At 44.6% G+C, this 20,949-nt stretch overlaps 1 protein-coding gene across 1 annotated transcript in view; it reads left to right on the forward strand.

The window, feature by feature from the left end:
- LOC309558730 (dynein axonemal heavy chain 11-like) overlaps positions 1-20,949 on the forward strand; it is a gene marked incomplete at both ends in the record, with an annotated part of 1,130,439 nt that overhangs the window by 871,715 nt on the left and 237,775 nt on the right. Inside the window, one exon of the mRNA XM_082261779.1 lies at positions 9,149-9,319. Within this exon, the coding sequence (XP_082117905.1) occupies positions 9,149-9,319 (171 nt within the window). The remainder of the gene's footprint in view (positions 1-9,148; positions 9,320-20,949) is intronic.

Consider the following 20,949-nt stretch of genomic DNA (forward strand, 5'->3'; position numbering starts at 1 on the left):
TTACCTTTATGTGTTCATTCAAAAAATAACACCCTCAGGAATAAATTGTAGAACTTGACCTGCACATAAACGTTGCAAGTTGTCCATGCTCTCACAAAACAGAACAAAGTAAAAGTTGGCTAAAATACCCAAACAGCCTAACAGATTTTCCTGGTGCCTCCATGGCAGCATACTAGTGATAGAGCTCCGCCTCTACTCCTCCCTCAGGACCAGTGAGTAGCATAAAAGAAAGGCCCAGCCCCCTTTCCCATCATTCTCCTTTTTTTCCTCATACCTTCCTGACTGGTGAAGAATAAGCAGTATGTCCATACCTCTGCCTCCAGGCAGCTTTCCGCCGGGTTCAGCCTCTCCCGTGCGCAGTCCCGGCTCTTGGGTCGCTCAAAGCACTAATAAGGCCGGGAACCCCTTCTGTGGATCTTTGGGGTATAATTTGCAGTGTTTCCTCATAGGAACGCATACTGCTACTGTCTCTTTAAAAATCTTTAAAATGTTTGGTTTTGCAGGATTTTGCACAAGGACCGTCTTTTTTTTTTTTTTCCCTCTCATTCTTTACAGGTTGGATTCCCCTAGGTTTTCCAGTACTTGTTTGTTTGTGTGTGTTTATTGTCATTGTTATCTTCCCCTTCTCTTTCCCTCTTCTTTTCCCCTTCTTGCATTTCTCTTACCTTTTCTAAAGCCTGTCCCTTTAAGTTCGCTAAAGACATCCGATTCCGTGTGGATGGCTCCCAGTCCTGGGATTCCCCCGGCAGCGCCATGCAGATCGAGGCCGCCCCTTTCCTCCACAGAGTCTCGGAGTCTCTGCGGGCCGCCTCGCAGGGCGGAGAATGGAGCCGTGCACGCGGAACGTTCTGCGCATGCGCGGGCGCATGCGCAGTGCGATTGAAGCTCGGGCGGCCATCTTGGATGTGGGAACCAGGTGTAATTTTGCCCTGAGTTCCCACAGAAGCTAAGGGGAGGGGTTTTCTGCTCCCTTATGCTGCTCTGCCTATTAAAGGGCCATTCCACCTGCTGTCCATCTGAAAGACAGCATCTTTCCCTGCTCCTGCCGACTTGTTTAAAGCCCTTGGTAGGTAGCACCGTTTAACACTTTTTTTTTTTTTTCTCCGCCCTCCTTCCCATTTATTCAGTTTTTATTTTTTTCAATAAAACTTTTTTTTCTCCCTCCCATTCTTTTTTCTTCTTTTTTCTTTTCTTCTTTCTTGCGCTTTCCTCTCACAGCCGGTCCTTCTGCGCCCTACGATGAGCCACTCATCACGTAACCAAGATCCTCACAATAGGTATGGGACCACCTTTCTGTAAGTATTGAAGAAAGAAGGAAAAGAGCGCTTGTATGGACTAACAAATGTCCTTTGTTCCAGCCCAACGCACTCCAAAAGATCCGGAAAGTCTTCAAGGCACCCCGACCATGACAGTCCAGATCGCAGATGAAGATCTTCCCACTATAGATCCTCAGAGAGATCAAGGTCGAGACACCATCACTCTCCTTCTCCACCATCCCACTCCTCAAGGAAGAAGTGCTGGGCTTGTGGCGCAGTACCTTTACCCAGAAAACTAGTCTGCCAGGACTGTTTTCGGGACTACGCAGCCAACCGTGAGCTGGAAAACCAACAAGTGGTTGATCTGCTAAAGCAGACAATGAAGGATTCCCTTTCGGAGTTGACAACCCTAGTACCCGCACAGGCGGCTCCCTCTACAGCTCAGGTTCCGAACAGGGATGATAGAGCTCCAGGCCCCTCAGGGCTAAACCCTTCACGCCCTGCGGCTCCATTACTTGGAGAGGCATCTTCAGGACACCTTTCAGAAGAATCCTCAGAGGAGTCGGATCCGTCAGGCTTTAGCTATGCCTTAATCCCACCTTTTATTCAGGCAGTAAAAACAGCAATTGCCTGGGAGGATCCTGAAGAACCCATTCCAAAGTCAAAAACTTATTTTCCCTTCCTTAAGAGGAAACAAGTATTCTTTCCTCTCATGGGCGAGATAAGAGAAATTATCGAAGAGGAATGGAAGAAGACGGATAAAAAGTTTTCATTGGGCCGTCTTAATAAGCTCTACCCTCTGGCCTAGGCTGAAATTAAAATTAAATTCCATGCCGGTGGTGGATGCTACAGTCATACGACTCGCCAAAAATGTGACACTACCTATGGAGGATACAGCTTCTTTCAAAGATCCGCTGGATCGAAAAATAGACCTGGACCTAAAAAGGAGCTACTTGGCCTCGGGCGCAGCCTGTAAACCGGCTATTGCCCTTACATCTGTCTCCAATGCCATCAGGGCATGGACGGAAAATGTAGAGACAGCTCTACGCCAAAATGTCCCTAGGGAAGACATTGTCAAGGCACTGGAGGAACTGAAAATTTCTGCCGATTTCATCAGAGAGGCCGCCATTGATACCATCCGTTGTTCCGCACAGTCAATGCTCCACACAGTAATGGCCAAAAGGGCCCTCTGGCTAAAACCATGGACAGCTGATCTCGCGTCCAAACAGAGTTGGTGCAAGATTCCGTTCGATGGCAAATCCCTCTTCGGAGAAAAGATGGACAAGGCAATTTCCAGGGTAACTGGAGGCAAGTCTGGTCTCCTGCCACAAGACAGGAAAGCCAACAGGACAAGAGTCTATTCATCTAGATTCCGGCCCTCAAATTCCAGGGATTATAGGCAAGCCAGACAGAACAGGGATAACAGAAGACCCTGGAAAGGCACCCAGGCCTCTTTTTTGAACACGCGCAAGACCAAGGCTTTCACCACCCCCCAGGAGGCAGCAAAGCCTTTTTGACGCCAGAAGATTGCAATCCCTCCCAGTCAGAGCCAGGCTACAGGCCTTTTTCCCAATTTGGGCTTCGCGTTGTCAGGACCCCTGGGTTCTGTCAACAATCCGTCAGGGTCACCGGTGGGCGTTTGCCCATCCTCCTCCTCATGCCTCGTTTCAGGAGTCAAGAATACCAGCCTCGCCATCAAAAGCTTTGGCATTATCCCAATTCCTGACAGATCTTCAGCTTCAAGGTACAGCCATACCGGTTCCATTGGCGGAGCGTACACCGGTTTCTATTCTCCACTCTTTTTAGTGCAAAAAAAGACGGGAGGTTGGAGACCGGTGATAGACCTCAAGAGGCTCATCCGATATATAGAGCTCGAGAGCTTCAAGATGGAATCCTTGCAAACTATCATCCAGGTCATTCAACCAGGAGATTGGTTGATATCTCTCGATCTACAAGATGCTTACCTGCATATCCCAATCTTTCCAACTTATCAGAGATTTCTGAGGTTCGCTGTAGGTGAGATACACCTTCAGTTCAAGGCTCTTTCATTCGGGCTCTGCACGTCTCCGCGAGTGTTCACCAAGACCTTGATAACTGTCCTAGCCCCCCTCAGGGAGAGGGGGTTAAGAGTGTACCACTATCTAGACGACATTCTCCTGTTGGCAAGCAATCCAGATCAACTCAGATCCCACAGGGAAATTCTCCTTCAAACTTTGCAGGAGTTTGGCTGGCTCATAAATTTTCAAAAAAGCAACTTGTCCCCGACACAACAGATGGTTTACCTGGGAGCCATGTTCAACACCCAAGTGGGGACAGTGTCCTTACCCAGCCAGAAGATGGATGTCATCATACGGAGGATGTTCACTGTGATTCGGAGTACTCATCTGACGGCCTCTCAGTGTCTGAGTCTAGTCGGCACAATGTCCTCTTGTATTCCCATGGTGCCATGGTCCCACTGGCACCTGAGGCTCTTCCAAACAGGTTTTCTGTCACAATGGAGGAAGCAACACCTCTCCCAGAAAATCCGAGTGACCGCTTTAATGCGCAGAAGCTTGTTTTGGTGGGCGAAGAAGGGAAATCTTGCCAACCCCCGTCACCTAGGCTCATTCAACTGGACCATCCTTACGTCCGATGCAAGTGGGCACGGATGGGGCGCCCATTGCGGGGAGGTCAAGCTTCAGGGAAGATGGTCTTACTCAACCAAAGGAGTGGTATCCAACGTACTGGAACTAAGAGCAGCATTTCTAGCCCTGATTATCTTGGCACCCCTCCTACAAGGCCACAGAGTCCTCCTGAGATTAGACAACAAGACAGCAGTGGCATACCTGCTAAGACAAGGAGGTACTCGCAGCAGGACCCTCCTCCATGAGGTCGAACCCATCATGCTATGGGCAGAAAGGAACCTACGAGATCTCAGGGCCGTTTACATTCCAGGCCGGCTGAACACAGTGGCAGACGCTTTATCCAGGAGGTTCGCAGACAACGAGTGGTCTCTACATCCACAAGTTTTTCTCCAAATCACCAACCTCTGGTACCCTCCTCAAGTGGACATTTTTGCCACTCCGGACAACTCGAAACTCCCCAGATTCTACTCTCGCCTCCCCTACTCTCAGTCGGAAGCAGTCGATGCTCTGACATGCCCATGGAATTTCTCGACGGTCTTTCCTCCCCGCCCACTGATTCTGAAGTTTCTCCAGAGACTTCTCAGAGAATCAGTACAAGTCCTGACGATACTCCCTTTTTGGCCGAAGAGACCGTGGTTCCCTCTAGCCATCCATCTCAGTGTGGAACCCCCCATCAGGATCCCGCATTTTCCCAACCTACTGTCCCAGCAGGGACTATATCATCCGAATCCGCAGAGATTAGATCTTTGGGTTTGGAAACTGAAAGGCAAAGGTTCCAGTCCTTAGGTTGTACTCCTGAAGTCATCTCAACACTTTTGAAGGCCAGGAAGCCCTCTACCAACGCGGTCTATTCAAAAGTATGGAATAAATTCCTAGCGTTTGCCGCGGGGCAGGACTTCAACCCCGTCCTCCCCTCTACCTCTCAAGTTTTGGCCTTCTTACAGACAGGATTGGACTTAGGATTGGGGCTAAGCTCCCTTAAAGTACAGGTAGCAGCAATCTCGGCTGTGACCAACAAGAGATGGGCTGAAGATCCTCTAGTGGTTACCTTTTTAAGAGGAGTGTTGAAAATCCGTCCTCCCGTTAGACGCTCTTTTCCACAGTGGGATCTTACCCTGGTCTTGGAAGTCCTTTGTAACCCCCCTTTTTCTCCAGTGGAACAAGCTTCTGTTTGGAACTTGTCATTACAAACTGCCATTCCTCTTGGCCATCACCTCTGGCAGACGAGTCTCCGAGCTACATGCCCTAGGAATAAGTGAAGATCACATCACCTTTTTTCCGGACACAGTCGAACTTCGCCCTAGGCAGGGGTTCATCCCCAAGGTCTCCTCCTCTTCTCATCTTCTAGAACCTTGGGCCCTTCCGGTTTTCCAAAATGCAGATGCAACTCAGCACGACCTAGACATCTCTAGAGTTCTTCGGGCCTATCTGGAAATCACAAGCTCATTCAGACAGTCTGACAGTCTGTTCGTCATCCCCTTCGGGAAAAACAGGGGCAAAGAGTCCACCAAGAGGACTCTATCGTCATGGATCATCAAGCTCATCCAGAAAACCTATAAAGTCAAGGGGCTATCTCCACCTTCACAAGTAAGAGCTCATTCTACTAGGGCAGTCTCGGCTTCCTGGGCGGCAAGAGCCAACGTTTCCTTAGAGACGGTTTGCAGGGCCGCCTCATGGTCATCACGTCATACATTCTTCAAGCATTATCGTATCGACCCAGGGTCGCTTACAACTGTGGAGTTCGGCAGAAGGACTATTCAGTCTGCCATGTCTTTGTCCAATTAAAGATTTGCATATTTAGCATTACCCACCCATTTGTCTTGCTAGTTATTTATCACTAGTATGCTGCCATGGAGGCACCAGGAAAACGGAAAATTGTTTCATACTTACCGTAATTTTCCTTTCCTGGTGCCTATCCATGGCAGCATATGCTCCCACCCCTGGTATTCTATATTACAGAGAATGATGGGACAGGGGGCTGGGCCTTTCTTTTATGCTACTCACTGGTCCTGAGGGAGGAGTAGAGGCGGATCTCTATCACTAGTATGCTGCCATGGATAGGCACCAGGAAAGGAAAATTACGGTAAGTATGAAACAATTTTCCGTTTTCTTTCAAAACTGGGGGACCAGATTATTTTATACAGCTCTCGGATTCTCAACACTAGAAGCAAACATACCTCAGTCTACAAGTTTATTGACTGCTTTCTTACTAATACATAAGCCTGCATCGTAGTATAGATATCCTGAAGACACCATATTAGTGTTGGACAGCCATGTGATGCAATCCTAAATTTACTTCTAATACTATTCCTAAAAAAGAAGCAATGAACAATTAGAACTTTTAGTCAAAGCTAAATCCCAGGCAAATTTCAAAGACGCAATCCATACAGATTTGTGTTTATTAATTCATCAATAAATTAGTTTTTTTTTTTTTTTTTTTAATGCAAGCAGTATATTTTGGTGAATTTGACTTGGTATCTGCCTCTTGTAGTCCCTGTACAGCAGAACTCAAACTTGGAGAGGACGAAGCAGCACAAGAAGCTAACCAGTTGTGCTTTAAGCGGTTGTAAAGTCTCATTTTTTTTTCTATTAAAATAACAAACATGTTATACTTACCTGCTCTGTGCAGTTGCTTTTGCACAGGGCAGCCCGTATCCTCCTCTTCTCGGGTCCCTGGATGGAGCTCCAGGCCCCTCCCTCCTGTTGAGCGCCCCCACAGCACACAGCTTGCTATAGGGGCACCTGAGCCAAGCTGCAGCTCCATGTTTCCATTCCGACATTGAGTTGCCCTTTAGCCCCACACCCTCTCTCTCCTGATTGGCTAACTGAGTTTGATTAAAAGTAGCGGGAGCAAATGGCACCACTGCTGTGTCTCATCCAATCAGGAGAGAGAGTCTTGGACAGCTGAGACACTCGTGGACATCGCTGTATAGAGAGGGGGCTCGGGTGAGTATTAGGGGGGCTGAAGGGGGTTGCTGCACACAGAACGCTTTTTATCTTAATGCATAGAATGCATTAAGATAAAAAAAAAACCTTCTGACTTTACAACCACTTTTAGAAAAGAGAGCATGTAGACAGAAGGAGAGAGCAGTGTGACATGGGGATAAGCTATTCAGTCTGTTGCTTTTCATTTTACTGTCCAGCACAGGGTGGGGGTAGTTAGGAGACTTGTAAGTGTTACTGGATTCCACTACCGCCAGTGACTGACAGGGCTGTAATGTGTGGCAGAATTGTGTAAATCTCAGAACTGGATGGACAGAAATGCTGACTTTTTTGACTGTCCCCTATATGATATTAATACAATTTTAGCTGAAGTAAAAAAGTAAAAAAAAGAAAGAAAATAGAGACACCCAAGTACTTAAATGGCTCCCCAAAAATGTTTAGCCCACCTCGTCTCCACTTATGCAAGCATACAAACTTAAAAGCACCGGTTGGGGGGGGGGGGGGGCTCTTGTGTACAAAAACAGTGCTTGTACATTTAACAAGGACGCCACAGTGAAAGCAATAATTCTAGGTCCATTTTCATGGTTAATGTGGTTGAAAACCCTCACATATGCCAAGTGAAGTAACTAATAGCAGATAATACACAGAACTGAAACAAATAATCCTACATAAGTTGCACCTCTTTATCTGCAGCAATATCCCCTCTACAGACATTAAAAGTCCAGAAGTTACACAAAATGGCTCAACTGAAAAGCAAGGGGCAGGGATCTGAAGTCTCATACTGCAGAGCTTAGTGAGGAGAGCCATGAGCCCTGATTGGAGAGAAGGGACACACCACCCTCCTTTACAGTATATGAAGATCTGTGGCTGTCAATCACAGACTGTGTGCTAGAGATTTCCTCCCCTTTACCTTTTTATCTCTTGGTGTCAGGAAAATCTGTCAGAAGTGACTCATACAGTTAACTGTGTAATGAGGCAGCAAAGAGAAAACACACTCAGTGCTTTGTATAGAGGCAAGTACACAGTATAGAAGGATGTGTTTTGATCATATTTCATGTGTGAGGTTTACTACCACTTTAACTCTAAACTGTAAGGGTTTTCAAAAATGTTGCCGATGGAGAATGTTGGGTACCAAAGTTCATCATCATTTTGAAGGAGCATGCAAATTTAAAGCTTGACATGTTGAGTATCTAGTTACCCGACACAGCATCATCTTTTATGTTACCAAAAATTGGGTAATACATTGCATTTGTGTGCCCTCAAATTAACTTTAGTGTATTTTTTACTGACATTTTGTGCTTGATAAATCATTGCACAAATATTGTGTGACATAAAAATTGGAACTATCATCATTTTGTTCTACATGATGTCTACTTTCAAATTTATAATATTTGGGGGTTTTAAATATTTTTTAAGGCATAAATGGCTCTGGCAGCAAAAAAGGGTTAAAGACTCTGGGATGGATTTACTAAAGAATATAATTTAAACTATGTTCACCTCAAACATCTAGTGCAAGAGAATGCACAAACATGGTAGTTTCTCCTGTGCATGAGTGGATATTTAAAGCAAGCAGACTTCTATTTTTACTAAGAGCTAAAAAGACCCAATTAGGAGTTTGCATGTTCTGATTTTGTAGCAGTTGCATTGAGCTGGAAGGAATTGATAGTAAATCTGACACTGCGTTTAACATTAAAGCTCAAATGCGGGCTACTCTAGTTACCTCATCTCTCCCCTTGGAAGCACTTTTCCTCCAGCAGCAAGCAGTAGTTTTTATTTATACTTAGTTATTCCAGATGTCTATAGACTGACCATGGGGTGCGTAGGGTCCTCCTACTCATTGCATCTTCTCTGGCAATGGGTGTGATGACATAAGTGCCACTTTCTGCAGGGGGCAGTCCATGAAAACCTGTGCTCATGGGAAGTCCTCAATCTTTTGGTTGAATGATAGAGAATCATTTTGTTTTTTGTTTTAAGGTCCTGATGGAGGTCTTTTTTTTCTCAGATTTGAACTTTAATCCAACAATTTAGAAAAACACCATTCTATGTCAACTAATTAGTGACCTGCCACATTTTTCAGTGCATTTTATTGATGACTGATTGCAGGCTACCAAGTCGTGGTATGTATTGTCATCTCATAAAAATAAAAGAACAAGTGAGGTTGCCTGTTAGATGGTTAAGCTATGTAAAGTCTTTACTCTGCATAACACCCACCAGAAACAAGCATTTTTACTAACACTGGAGGGTTAATTGTAGAGCTATTAAGAGTTGTCTTGCTCTGGTCCTCACTGTTAATTGACATAATGTGAATTAATTTCTCATGTGCAGGCTTTTAATATCGTGTTTCACAAGGCTGTGCAGCAAGCAGAACCATCTGATGATGTCCGATTGAGAGTGAATAACCTCATTGACTGCGTGACATATTCCACATTCATATACATCAGCAGAGGACTGTTTGAAAGGGATAAAATAACCTTCACAGCCCAGCTGGCTTTCCAGGTACAGTAAATGTACATGTTAAGGTTTTTAGGAGAGAGCATGCAACTGGCCTTACTTTATTAAACTAGTTAGCAGCATTCCAGTCATTTTTTACTATTATTATATTTTTATTATTACAGCAGTAGTAGTAGCTGTATTAGGCTAGGTTCACAGTACTGTGATGTGATTTTTGACTCAATTTGCTGTACGATTATGTAGTGTGACTTGTGCCTTTTGGATGTGATTTTTATATTCTATGGGGCCAAATCAAATTGCACTTTCCCAAAGTTGAATTTTGGCTGCAGTGCTTAAATGTGAACGGGCACCATTGGAAGTGTAACACCCTCCTAGGGAGGTGCTAGTGAGAGAGTATAGTTTTGAGCCTTGTCTGCTTACCAGAGGGGCTGCAGGTAAATCTATATTGTTCTCTTCCTACTAGAGAGCAGGATCAGTTAGTAAGGTCTGCTCAATGTTTTCAGTATGCAATTCATTATGTCTACAGAAGTGTTTCACACTGGTCCAATAGGGAGGCATGTTGGACAGTGGGAGGAAACCTGACGAATTGATGCATGGGCTTTGATACAGTCCTGGTTATTGGCAGGGGGCAGGTCACCTCGGTGCATTCTAGGATACTGTATAAAAGCCAGGAGCACATGTGCTGTGGGGTCTTTGGCTGAAGATCAGAGTCCCGGAGGGAGGGGGTGGCTACCTCCTCCTCTGTAGCAGTAGCATGTGGTCACAAGAGGTCATCCCGAGGGCCAGAGGAATGGAAGAGAGAAGCTGAACCCAGAGGTCCAGGAGAGCTGACTGAGGGGAAGACACTGGAGACCCTGGGACCACAGTATCGTGAGTACAGGGACTTGTGTCAAGGGGCCTGACCTAAGGGGAGCCACCCCACATGTAGGATAGTCAGTGGACAGGTGTCAGCAGTGAAGAGAAAGAGGATGCTAGTGAGACTGTCCTGAAGATAATTGCTAGTCCACCAAGTCGTCTTAGGAAAAGAGACTTAATTCCCAAATTTACCCATAGTGGCAGGGTGAATCAGCAGCCTGGCTGTACCTGAAGACAGGAGTCCTCAACCACTTGTGCATAGTTAATTTGGAGTATCCCACTATTCTCTTCTCCTATCCCTAATTTATAATAAACACAAAACAACCAAAATACCCATGGACTGATTATTAGAGCGAGCCAAGGAAGGGGAATGTAAGGACTTGAAACTGTCATTTTTGTATACTGGTAACTCAGGGGGACCCGAAAATGTAAAATCTGGCAGTCCTTAAGGGGACAGTGCTACAGAAGCAATGGTATTTCCATTGTCATGTGATTTTATGCCTTCCGACATTAGAAACTTGAGAAAGAGGGACACCTTGGTAGAATGTAATATGGTAAAATGTGGGCCTGGCTAAATTGCACAGAATATTTGGGGTGGCTTAAAGGAACATGGTTAAACATAGTCTGAGCCCACTCACAGTAGGAAGAAAAGGGTACAGATATCTATAAGGAAGAAGAGGATAAAGGTGTGGAGCAAGAAGTATAAGAGAAATATGTGGAGAAGGAAGTTCTGTGCCTTACTTGTCAGGTCCAAACACAATATTCCCTACACACAAATTCATGGAAATGACTGTAATAATACTGGGTGCTGTAATGACCACTGTCAGGAAACTGTAGACAATCTGAGTGAAAAAATGTCATCAGTGCACCAAGGATTCCTCAGAAGGGTCCAAAGCATTATTCACATGGTCACACGGTACACATACAGCACAGTTTCAGAGCCACGCAGGGCCCCTTCATTTGACTGACGAAGGGGCCCTGCGTGGCATCAAAACTTTGCTGTATGTGTACTGTGTGACCATGTGAATAAAGCGTTGAACCCTTCTGAGGAATCCTTGGTGCGCTGATGACATTTCTTCACTCACTTGTCACTGAACTCCTTGATGCTGATGTCTTAGTCTAGGTAGGTCCATATGAGGAAAGACGGTGCAGGAAGAAGCAGAGGGGACAAGTGAAGTGGAAGAATTAGAGGGAACAGCTGTGGAGGATTAAAGAATAGTGGGTACCGGTGAGCAGGGGAAAAAAAAGGGTACAGTTGAGAGGGAGGAAGAGGGAACAAGTGTGGAGAATGAAAAAGAAGAGGGTACAAGTGATCAGGAAGTCACAGGTTATGTGAAATTTCTGGTATCTTCTGCTCTTCCCCATCCCCACCCCAACACACACACAGACACTTTTTTTCCCTATCCATCCACTTTCCCTTTTCCCATTACTATGACCAGTTTGTTCCCTGTATCCCAGTGTTTAATGATTTTGATTTGTTTTATTGATAAAAGGAAAGGTTGTCAGCCCCCTTCTGGTTTTCACTGAAATACTTGGTGCACCAGGGAACCTGTTCATATATTTGATCATCAGTTCATTTGCTAACCTGTGGTATATATATATATTTTTTTTTTTTGGCTCTTTTTTTTGGCTTTGTACCTGAGAGTTTCAGCAAAGTAAATAGTATAACTTAGAAAAAAAAATGACCTGATTTTCTTCCCACAATGGATCACCTTTTTTCCACACTTACTCTTCTGTGGTGACAAAGCTCTGTCCATGTTTGCTAATTGCTCTCCTGTGTTGTCATCAGAGCTGTGATATTGCTCATTGAGTAGGCATGTTCCATCATTGTTACTATCAGGAAGCCACCCTAAACAGTGGCACTGCCGCCACATGTAGATAGAAAATGGCTGCAAAGAGGCTGGTGGAGATCAGTAGAACTGAGATGCAAATATAAATAAATAAAAAAAGCAAAAGCAAAAAAATAGTATTTTCTATGTAGAAAAAAAGGCAAGCTAGATGTCTTCTAGAAAGAGTTTCCATATACAGTATATACAGTAAGTAGAGTATTAACACTTTAACTGCCACATGTAAACAAACTGCTTAATCAGCTTCAACAGAGGTAAAATTTGGGTCTAATAGACCCCTGATATTTTCTTGAAGAGAACCTGTCACCTGCATGCTTCTATCACATAGAAGGGCTGTCAGCCCCTTATGATAGCAATAAAGTTAAGTTAAAAAAAAAATGTTGAAAAAATTTAAGAAGCCCAAAAACATTTTTAAATGTTTACATACATACAAACACAAATGCAAACGTACAGAAACTTCCATTGCACCACACATATTATGTATTGCCGTGCATGCTGGAGTGAGAGGAATAATTATAGGGCAAACATTTACTGTTAACTTGAAAACTGTTAAGGCTTTTAAAGCATTGCCTTTGGACAATTTTCAGTACTTTCGTTTTTAGCCGTTTCACGGGCACATGCAATTTTGAGACTTTAAATATTTAGTATCTATTTGCTTGAGACAACTTCATTATATGTAGCCTCCCTGCCGTAAGCAGGAGTTCCTCTTTAAATTTAGTCTGCTAGCTGTAGTCAGCTCATGCAAATTTGTTGTCTATGTTTGTTTAGCTTCCCACAAGCTCAGCCAAGCTGTCTGTTCTCCTTTTTGTCAGTAGGTGGCTCTGTCCGTGGGTGGGTCTGGATTCAGAGATGTATAGTAACTAATTAGAACTACTTCACTACTGTACTTAAGTACCAAAAGGCGGTATCTGTACTTTCCTAGAGTAGAATTTTTTTCTCCTACTTCCACTTTTACTTCACTACATTTTTTCAATGATTTCAATACTTCTACTCCAATATTTTTTTTTTTGTGCTGCATAGTTACTCGTTACAATTATAAAAATTACCACTGCCAGAACAGTAGATGGCAGGTTTCATGAAGCTCAAAACATGTGTATTATCAGCGCATACGAAAATAAATGCTACTGTATGTATAAATAAAAGTTGCATTTGAAATGCCGGTAATAAAAAACAATATGATGTTCAAACTTTTGACTTCTTTCTTTAACAACTACATAACACAGTACTTGTACTTTTACTTTCAGTACTTGAGTAGCAATTTTTTTTCAAAACTACTGGTACTTTTACTTTCAGTACTTGAGTAGCAAAATTTAAAAAAAAACTACTTGCAATACTTAAGTACAAAAAATGTTGAATACTTTACTACTTCTACTCAAGTCCCTTTTTGATCGAGCACATCCACTTCTACTCAAGTCACTTTTTGATCGAGCACTTGTACTTTTACTCAAGTATGGGTTTCGAGTACTTTATACAACTCTGTCTGGATTATGACTATTCATATATTTTTACAGCCAAACACTAGGCTGCCTAATTGGGTCTCTCTCCTATGGGTTCGTGAGTGATAAACTCCTTTTCGTTTCACCTAAAAGTGACTGGTGCCCATCTGTTCACATTTCCCATTACTGCCTGAGAGCTACACCCTTAGTTGAAATGTCAGCCCATCCCGTCCAGGAGTCAGGGGTGCTACATTTATATTTTACAAAAAAATCTGTTTTACATTGTGTTTGTGTACGCTAAATTTGATTCAAATGTGTTTGTAAGTAAAATAGATAAACAGTAGTGAAATTGTTGTGTGACATAAAAAAATCACAGCTGCCACCATTTTTAATTTTCCACGGTGTCTGCTTTCAAAAAATATGTCATATTTTGATGCTTTTAAAGTGGAATTTTAGGCACCAACTAACTAATCCTAATTTGCACTCCTCCTAATATCTATTCTGACTAGCCTGTGTATGAATGATCTGTATACCTATCTATTTTAAAGCCACTCTAGTCCGCTCACGTGATCTGGCTCCCCTATGTCAGCCAATGCAGCTGTATGGGAGATGAGGGACCACCGACAATTGATGGACTATTTGAAGCCGATGGATAACATCACGCTCCCAGGCATTCTCAGCCAATAACGGAGTGCTCACTCCTTTGCCGCTGGTGCTTCCTGACACATGTGAGATCACGTGACCAGACCTGAACAGCCTGAAAATAGATACGTATACAACTCTTTCATATACAGGTTAGTCAGAATAAGTGTTGGGGGGGGGGGGGCATATTTTTTTTTTTTTAACAAGTAGTGTTTTATTGGGTAAGAAAACAGAAAACCAAATACAACAACTGTAGCTGGTAAAAATACTCTAGATATACATCAAAGTAAGAGCTTTCATATACAGTATGTTGGGTCAGAACGACCAGAGCAATAGTACAATATACATAAGAATCAGTGGAAGAGGCATTAATCAGTCACTGTAATATCAGTGATCAACAATGATACAGCGTAGATATTAATAGAAAACAACATAGTTTCAGGAAGGGAAATGGGGGAGAGGGATGGGGAGGGGGGATGGGAAGGGAAGAGGAACAGAAAGATCAGCCCATATAAATAGGATTAATAAACATCAATTGAGGTAAGCAAACAACCAGTTGGATCTCAAGTCAGGTACCCTAGGAGTCTATCCAGGCCAACCAAATTTTATCAAATTTTCCTGGGGCAATTTTGGCTTTTAAAGGTAAGTCTGTATAGAGGTAGCATGGCATTAATGGCTTCGCTCCAGGAAGTCACAGGGGGGGGCAATAATGACTTCCATTTAAGAAAGATTTCCCTCTGGGCATAGAAAGAGGAGAATAACACAAATAACTTGATATAACTCCCCAGTTCTGCACCGTTTAGCACCCCTAACAACCACACCTTGGGATCCAGACCAAGGGACAGGTGGCAAGTATGATTTACGACCTGCACCACAGAGGCCCAATACTCCTGAATTTTAGGGCATGTTCATACCATATGAAAGAAAGTGCTGGTGATCGACTGACACCTGTTGCATAGGGGACTGACCGCAGGGTATATATTGGCCAAACAAGCAGGAGTAAAGTAGGTTCTGTACAGGAACTTAACCTGAGCAAATCTGTCCTTGGCTGACACCATAGTAGCAGCATAGTGGCTCACACAATCTTCCCAGTCCTCTTCAGTGAGGTTCAGTATATCTGTCTGCCATTGATGATACAACCTATCCAATTTAACAAATGAGCAATGGATAGAAAGAGATAAATGGATTACAGAGACTTTGCCAGCTCCCTAGAGGTCATGAGCCGCTCTAGAGGGTCAGATTCAAGAGTAATGGGGGTAGAGAACTGTGAAAGCACTGCATACCGAAGCTGCAAGTACCTGAACAGCATTTTCTTAGGCAAATGAAATTCAGCCTTAAGTTCCGCAAAGCTTTTTAAAGTACCATTTGAGATGATGTGTGTACCCACAATCCCTCGAGAGGCCCATATATGAGGGTCAGGTATTATATGCAAATGTGGTAGAGGGGGGTTGGTCTAAATAGGTATATGGTGGGAGCATATGGAGGGCTTACAATATTTGGCCTGTGCCTGGTGCCAGACTACAATGGTGGTTCTCATTAAGCCAATGAGTGCAGGATGAACCCGGGGGCCCCGAAAGACCAAATTGCTGAGGGTAGCGTAGGAGCCTACAATAGCTGCCTCAAGGGTGAATGCTGGGTTGTCTTTTGGCTGAGAGAACCACCATGGCACAGTGACCAACACAGGCACATGCAGCCCAATAGCACAATCGAAAATCTGAGAGGGGGCCTTCCTCCTTGATTAAGCGGATGTCTTAGTGTAGAGCGGGCTAGACGAGGTGTCCTCCCAGCCCAGATAAATGCACTGACAATAGCATCCGATCTATTAAAAAAGGATTTGGGGATAATTACGTGGGTCTTGCGAACAAAATACAGGAACTTGGGTAGAGATCATTTTAAGCAAGGTGATTCTACCTACAGTTGATAACAGAAGGGTATGCCATGTGGTGCATCTCTGGGACAGGAAACGCAACAGGGAACAACAAATTAAGTTCTACAAAGGTCTGGGTGGTAGTACCAACATGTATACCAATGTACATAAATTCAGTGGTCCACACAAGTGGGGTATTTGTAACAGGAGGAGAGGACAAAGTACCAAGGGGAAAAAGAATGGACTTATCCCAGTTGATCCCTATCCCAGAGAAAGCACCAAAATCATTTGCTATTCTAAGTTCGGCCTGCAGGGAAGAAAAAGGGTCCCTTTAAAATAAAAAGGCACCATCCACGTTTAGAGCTATTTTTTCAAATAGGCTCCAACCTGTAAACCTTGAACTTCCGTAGCAGCTCGTACAGTCACAGCAAGGGGCTCCATCGACAGGGCAAAAAGCTCAGGGGAGAGGGGGCATCCCTGGTGCATACTTCAATAGAGTGGAAAAGGAGAGGACAGGTTACTATTAGTATGGATTCTTGCTATTGGGGCTGAATATAACAGGCAAATCCAAGAGATGATGCAGGATCCAAACCTAAACCCCCCCAAGACAGCCCAGAGGTAGCTTCACTCGACAGAATCGAAAGCTTTTTCAGCGTCAAGGGAGGCCACCACCCCTGTGCTGTCCGAAGAGGCCAGGGCAATATGTTTAAACAGTTTACCAATGTTAATATCAGTGCCCTTAACCGGGATGAATCCAGACTTATCACCATCCACCAGGGCCTGAGATAACAGAATTCAAGATAGCAAGAACTTTGGCCAAGATTTTGGCGTCTACGTTCAGTAAGGAGATCGGCCGATCGGCTTGAGCAAAACCACCACCCCAGCCTCAGACATAGAGGAGGGGGGGGGGTTCCAGGGCATAGGGACTGACTCAACTTCTCATGGACTTGTGGCAGCACATCTTCCACATAGGTCCTGTAGAACTCTGCAGGCAGGCCATCTGGCCCAGGAGTCTTACTTACCTGTAGTGACAGTAGGGCTGACCGCACCTCGGTAATAGTGATAGGGCCATCAAGCTTAGTACTATAGGTAGGAGTTAACCGGAGGGAGGTCAACAGAGTCCAGGAAGGAAGCTAAGTCATGTTCGGCATAGGCTACTTTAGAACTTTACGGCGATCGATAGTAGGAAGCGAAGCACCATTGATAGAGGCTGGGTCTGTCAAGAGATCACCAGAAGGAGATTGAAGTCTAGAAATAGTGACAGGGCCAGTTTGCTCTTTAGCCAGCCAAGCCAGCAATTTGCCATTTTCTTCCCCTTGTTCAAATATTCTCTGAGATTGGTAAAGTATCATCTTTTTAGTAGCAGTCACAAGCAGCAATAGAACCTCACTAAGCGCTTTCTACCAGGTGTGATAATCCCAAGCATCCTGAGAGCTGGAGAATACCTCCTCAAGTCATGTGGCTCTTTGTTCGGCCCTATCCAGGTCAACCTTGGAGGCTAAACGTGCCTGCTTAATAAGGCTTTGGTATGTGCCCGTGGTAAACGACTTAAAGGCGTCCCAAGTAGTGCCCAATGGTGCAGAACCAGCATTCTTGGTCCAATATGTCAGCAAGTGAGAGCAATAGGCCATGTCTATCCTGGTGTCAGAGACCCAGAAGTGAGACAGGCACCAAAGCCCCTCGGATGGAGCCACAGAAGTGGTAAGCTGGAGCAGGAGGGGAGTGTGATCAGATATGCCCCGGGGGAGAATTGAGATTTTTTGGACCCGCAGAAGGACAGAGGCACCCGCCAAAATCAAATCAATACAGGATAGGGTTTTGTGAGTAGACAAGTGGCATGTGTGGGCGCGCAGGGAGGGATTCCTCCATCGCCAAGCATCTGTAAGGTTACACGAGTCAATCCAGGCCTGAAGCTCCCTGGAAGATGAGCCATCTGAGTGCAGTCTGTCCAACCCCAGGTTCAACACCATATTAAAGTCACCTAACATGATTATGGAGTCAGTCTGGTATTTGGCCAGTTTACTAACTATAGAAACAGGGAGTCGTATTGAGGCTGGGGGGGGGGGGGGTAGGAATAGACCCACCTACACCACCTCAAAATTACAGAGCAGAGCATATACTGTACAATAACATAGCGACCATCCGAATCCAGCACCAGGTCCAACAGCCGAAATGGAAGGGTTTTATGTATAAAAATACTAACTCCCCTGGAATAGGTGGAATAGGTGGAGTGGTAGTGGTGTCCTACCCACAGCTTTTTTAAGGCTAAGGACTTTGCTGCCTACCATATGCGTCTCCTGGAGGATACCCATGTGGGGCTGATACTTTTTGAGAAACTGAAAAACCAAAGAGCGCTTGATTAGGGCGTTCAGACCCAGAGTATTCAATGAAATTATGTTACATACTGCCATGGTGGTAGTGGGAAAGATGAGGCATAGTCTACTGCCATGCCCGGCCAGATCCGGATGGCCACCCAACTAGGACCAAACACTGTACATAGCATATCCATCAAAGAGTTCCCAAATGGTAGGAGAGGTACAATAAACACAGCTGCAGTTAAAACTAAAACATAACAAACAAGTTACAAGGCCTAAAAGGAGGAACCTTCCCCAACTCCACACCCCGCCTCCCCCCTCAGCGAACTTGAAGAGGCCCTTATCCCAAACCTGAACATGGCTAAGTCACCAACTAGGGGGCACTATGTGCAATATAGCCCAAACAGTCAAACAGTGTACAATCAAAACAGAAAAAAGGAAAACACAAAAAGAAGAGTCTCTGACGGCCAAGGTAAAGTAGGTGTAGATCACCCGGCTAGGAGCCAGGGGCACAAAAAAAAGATTAGTTGAGCAGCCCACAAATTCCAAACAAAGTAGCACCAATACAAGGAGGAGGAACTAAGGTATAAGTAGGCACATAAATGCGAAGTAAGGCCTCCTGGTTATAGGAGCACACAGTATTTGAGGGTTCTCAACAATGTTCAGGGAGGTTCCATAAGTACAGAGCGGTGGCATCAGGTGCAAAAGGTAATGTATATATATAAATGAAGGATATGTAGTTCCAAAAAAGCACAAAAAATAGCAAATAGGGTGGGCTGCCCATAACAGGAGAGCAGGAATGTAAAGGCACAACATTCAAGGAGGAGACAGGTTATTTGCGGAGGGTTTCCAGCAAAGAAATAGCATCCTCAGGAGATGTGAAGAATTTCACAGAACCCCCATCTTGAACACTTAGATGTGCAGGAAACAGCATGCTGTATTTGAGCCTACGTTCTCGCAGTTTAGCCCGGACCGTGTCAAAAGATTTGTGCTGTCTTTGTGTCTCCACCGAGTAGTCAGAAAAGGTCACTTGGTATTGCCATGAAGGAGCTCACCCTGTGCTCTGCTGCAGGACCAGGGCATGGTCTTTAAAATGAAGGAGCTTGAAAATAAATGTGCACAGAGGGTCAGTGGCTCCAGGAGGCCCTCTGGTAGGTGGCATATGATGGGCTCTTTCAACTTAGAACAAGGGAGAGAACTAGGCCATAGGCAGAAGCTGGGTAATGAGCCACTTAGTAAAAGTCACCAGGTCATTACCTTCCTCCCCCTCGGGGATGCACAGGATTCGCTGGTTATTTAGCAACTTCCTGTTCTCCATATCCCCTGCCCTGCTCTCAAGATGACGGACCTTCATCTTCAGCGTATGGAGATCGGCCAAATGGTCACACTGGCGGTCCTCCATGTCCGAGACCAGCTGCTCCACTGTGTTAATAAGGTCGCAGAATTAATCTAGGTCTCGCCGGATCAGACCTATGTACGACTGCACGTAGTCGATCTTTGTTGTGAGGGTCGTATGGCAGTTTTTAGTAGCAGCCATTAATGCTGCAAATTCCTTTGCCTCTGCCTGAGGGGAGAATGAGGGCTCCGTCTATGTGGCCATATCTGCAGAGATGGCGGCCGCACTTGTCACTTCTGGTGGAGTGGAGGCTGCAGCGGACGGGCCCGTTCGGCGAGCAGGAGTCTCTCCTTTCCTCGTGGTTATCACCATGTGGTCCTGCCGATGTAGGGAAACAGAGAAAGCCTACTAATGATGTCCTACACCAAGATAAAAGTAGGATAGATGCAGCGGCCAGCAGAGCTCAGAATTAAGCATCGGCTCTCAGCGCCATCTTGGACTTTTTAGGATTAGTTAGGTAGTGCCTGGAATTCTACTTTAAGTAATCTTCAGGTCAATGTGTGCAATTAAATCATAATGGCTCCAGCATTGAAAGGGTTTAAAACAGGACCATATGTATAACATGCAGGCACTATAGTGGTTAATAGATAAAAACAGAGTGCACACTAGCCTAGTGCATTATCCAACAACAAATTTATTGAAGATAAAACATAACTACTCACAAACTTAGGTATTAAAATTGCTCATCAAGCCATTGCAAGTGGCTGCATATTCCAGGCTCTGCCAAAGCCTCTAGCTCAAGGAGAACCTCACCAGGGTCCCTGCTCCCTGATGCATTTTGAAGGTATGTCGTTCTTCATCAGAGCCAATGAAGAAGGACTCGAATTGTGTCAGCCAGCAGAGACCCCGGTGAGGTCTTCCTTAAACTAGAAGCTTTGGCGAAGCTTGGAGATGGCAGCCACTTGTAGTAGCTTAATGAGCACTTTTACTACCTACGTTTTTTAGTTAGTTATATTTTATTTTTTATTTTCAATAAATTTGTTTTTGGATAATGCACTAGGCCAGTGCTCCCTCAGTTTTTATCTATTGTTCACAGTACTGAGGACAATCCCAGTCCTAGAGGGCATTAAGGCTTTAAAGTAATATCCACTTCTGCCTACAGAGTTCTTTTCTGAATTGGACTATCACACCTATGTGCAGGAGATTATCATTACTATAGTGGTAAGGGGAAAGTGGTGCTTGAGTCCAGGGTTCCGTTTGCCCTAAACAAACCTCTATATTTAAATGGGTATTTTTTTCCTGGGTTCTCCCTCAGCCCCCCAAAAACAGCTGATAAGTTACTGGCAGCTGACTAAATTTTGGGTGGTTCAATCTTTT

The sequence above is a fragment of the Pelophylax lessonae genome, assembly GCF_965119305.1.
Source record: "Pelophylax lessonae genome assembly, chromosome: 6".
NCBI classification, from domain to species: domain Eukaryota; kingdom Metazoa; phylum Chordata; class Amphibia; order Anura; family Ranidae; genus Pelophylax; species Pelophylax lessonae.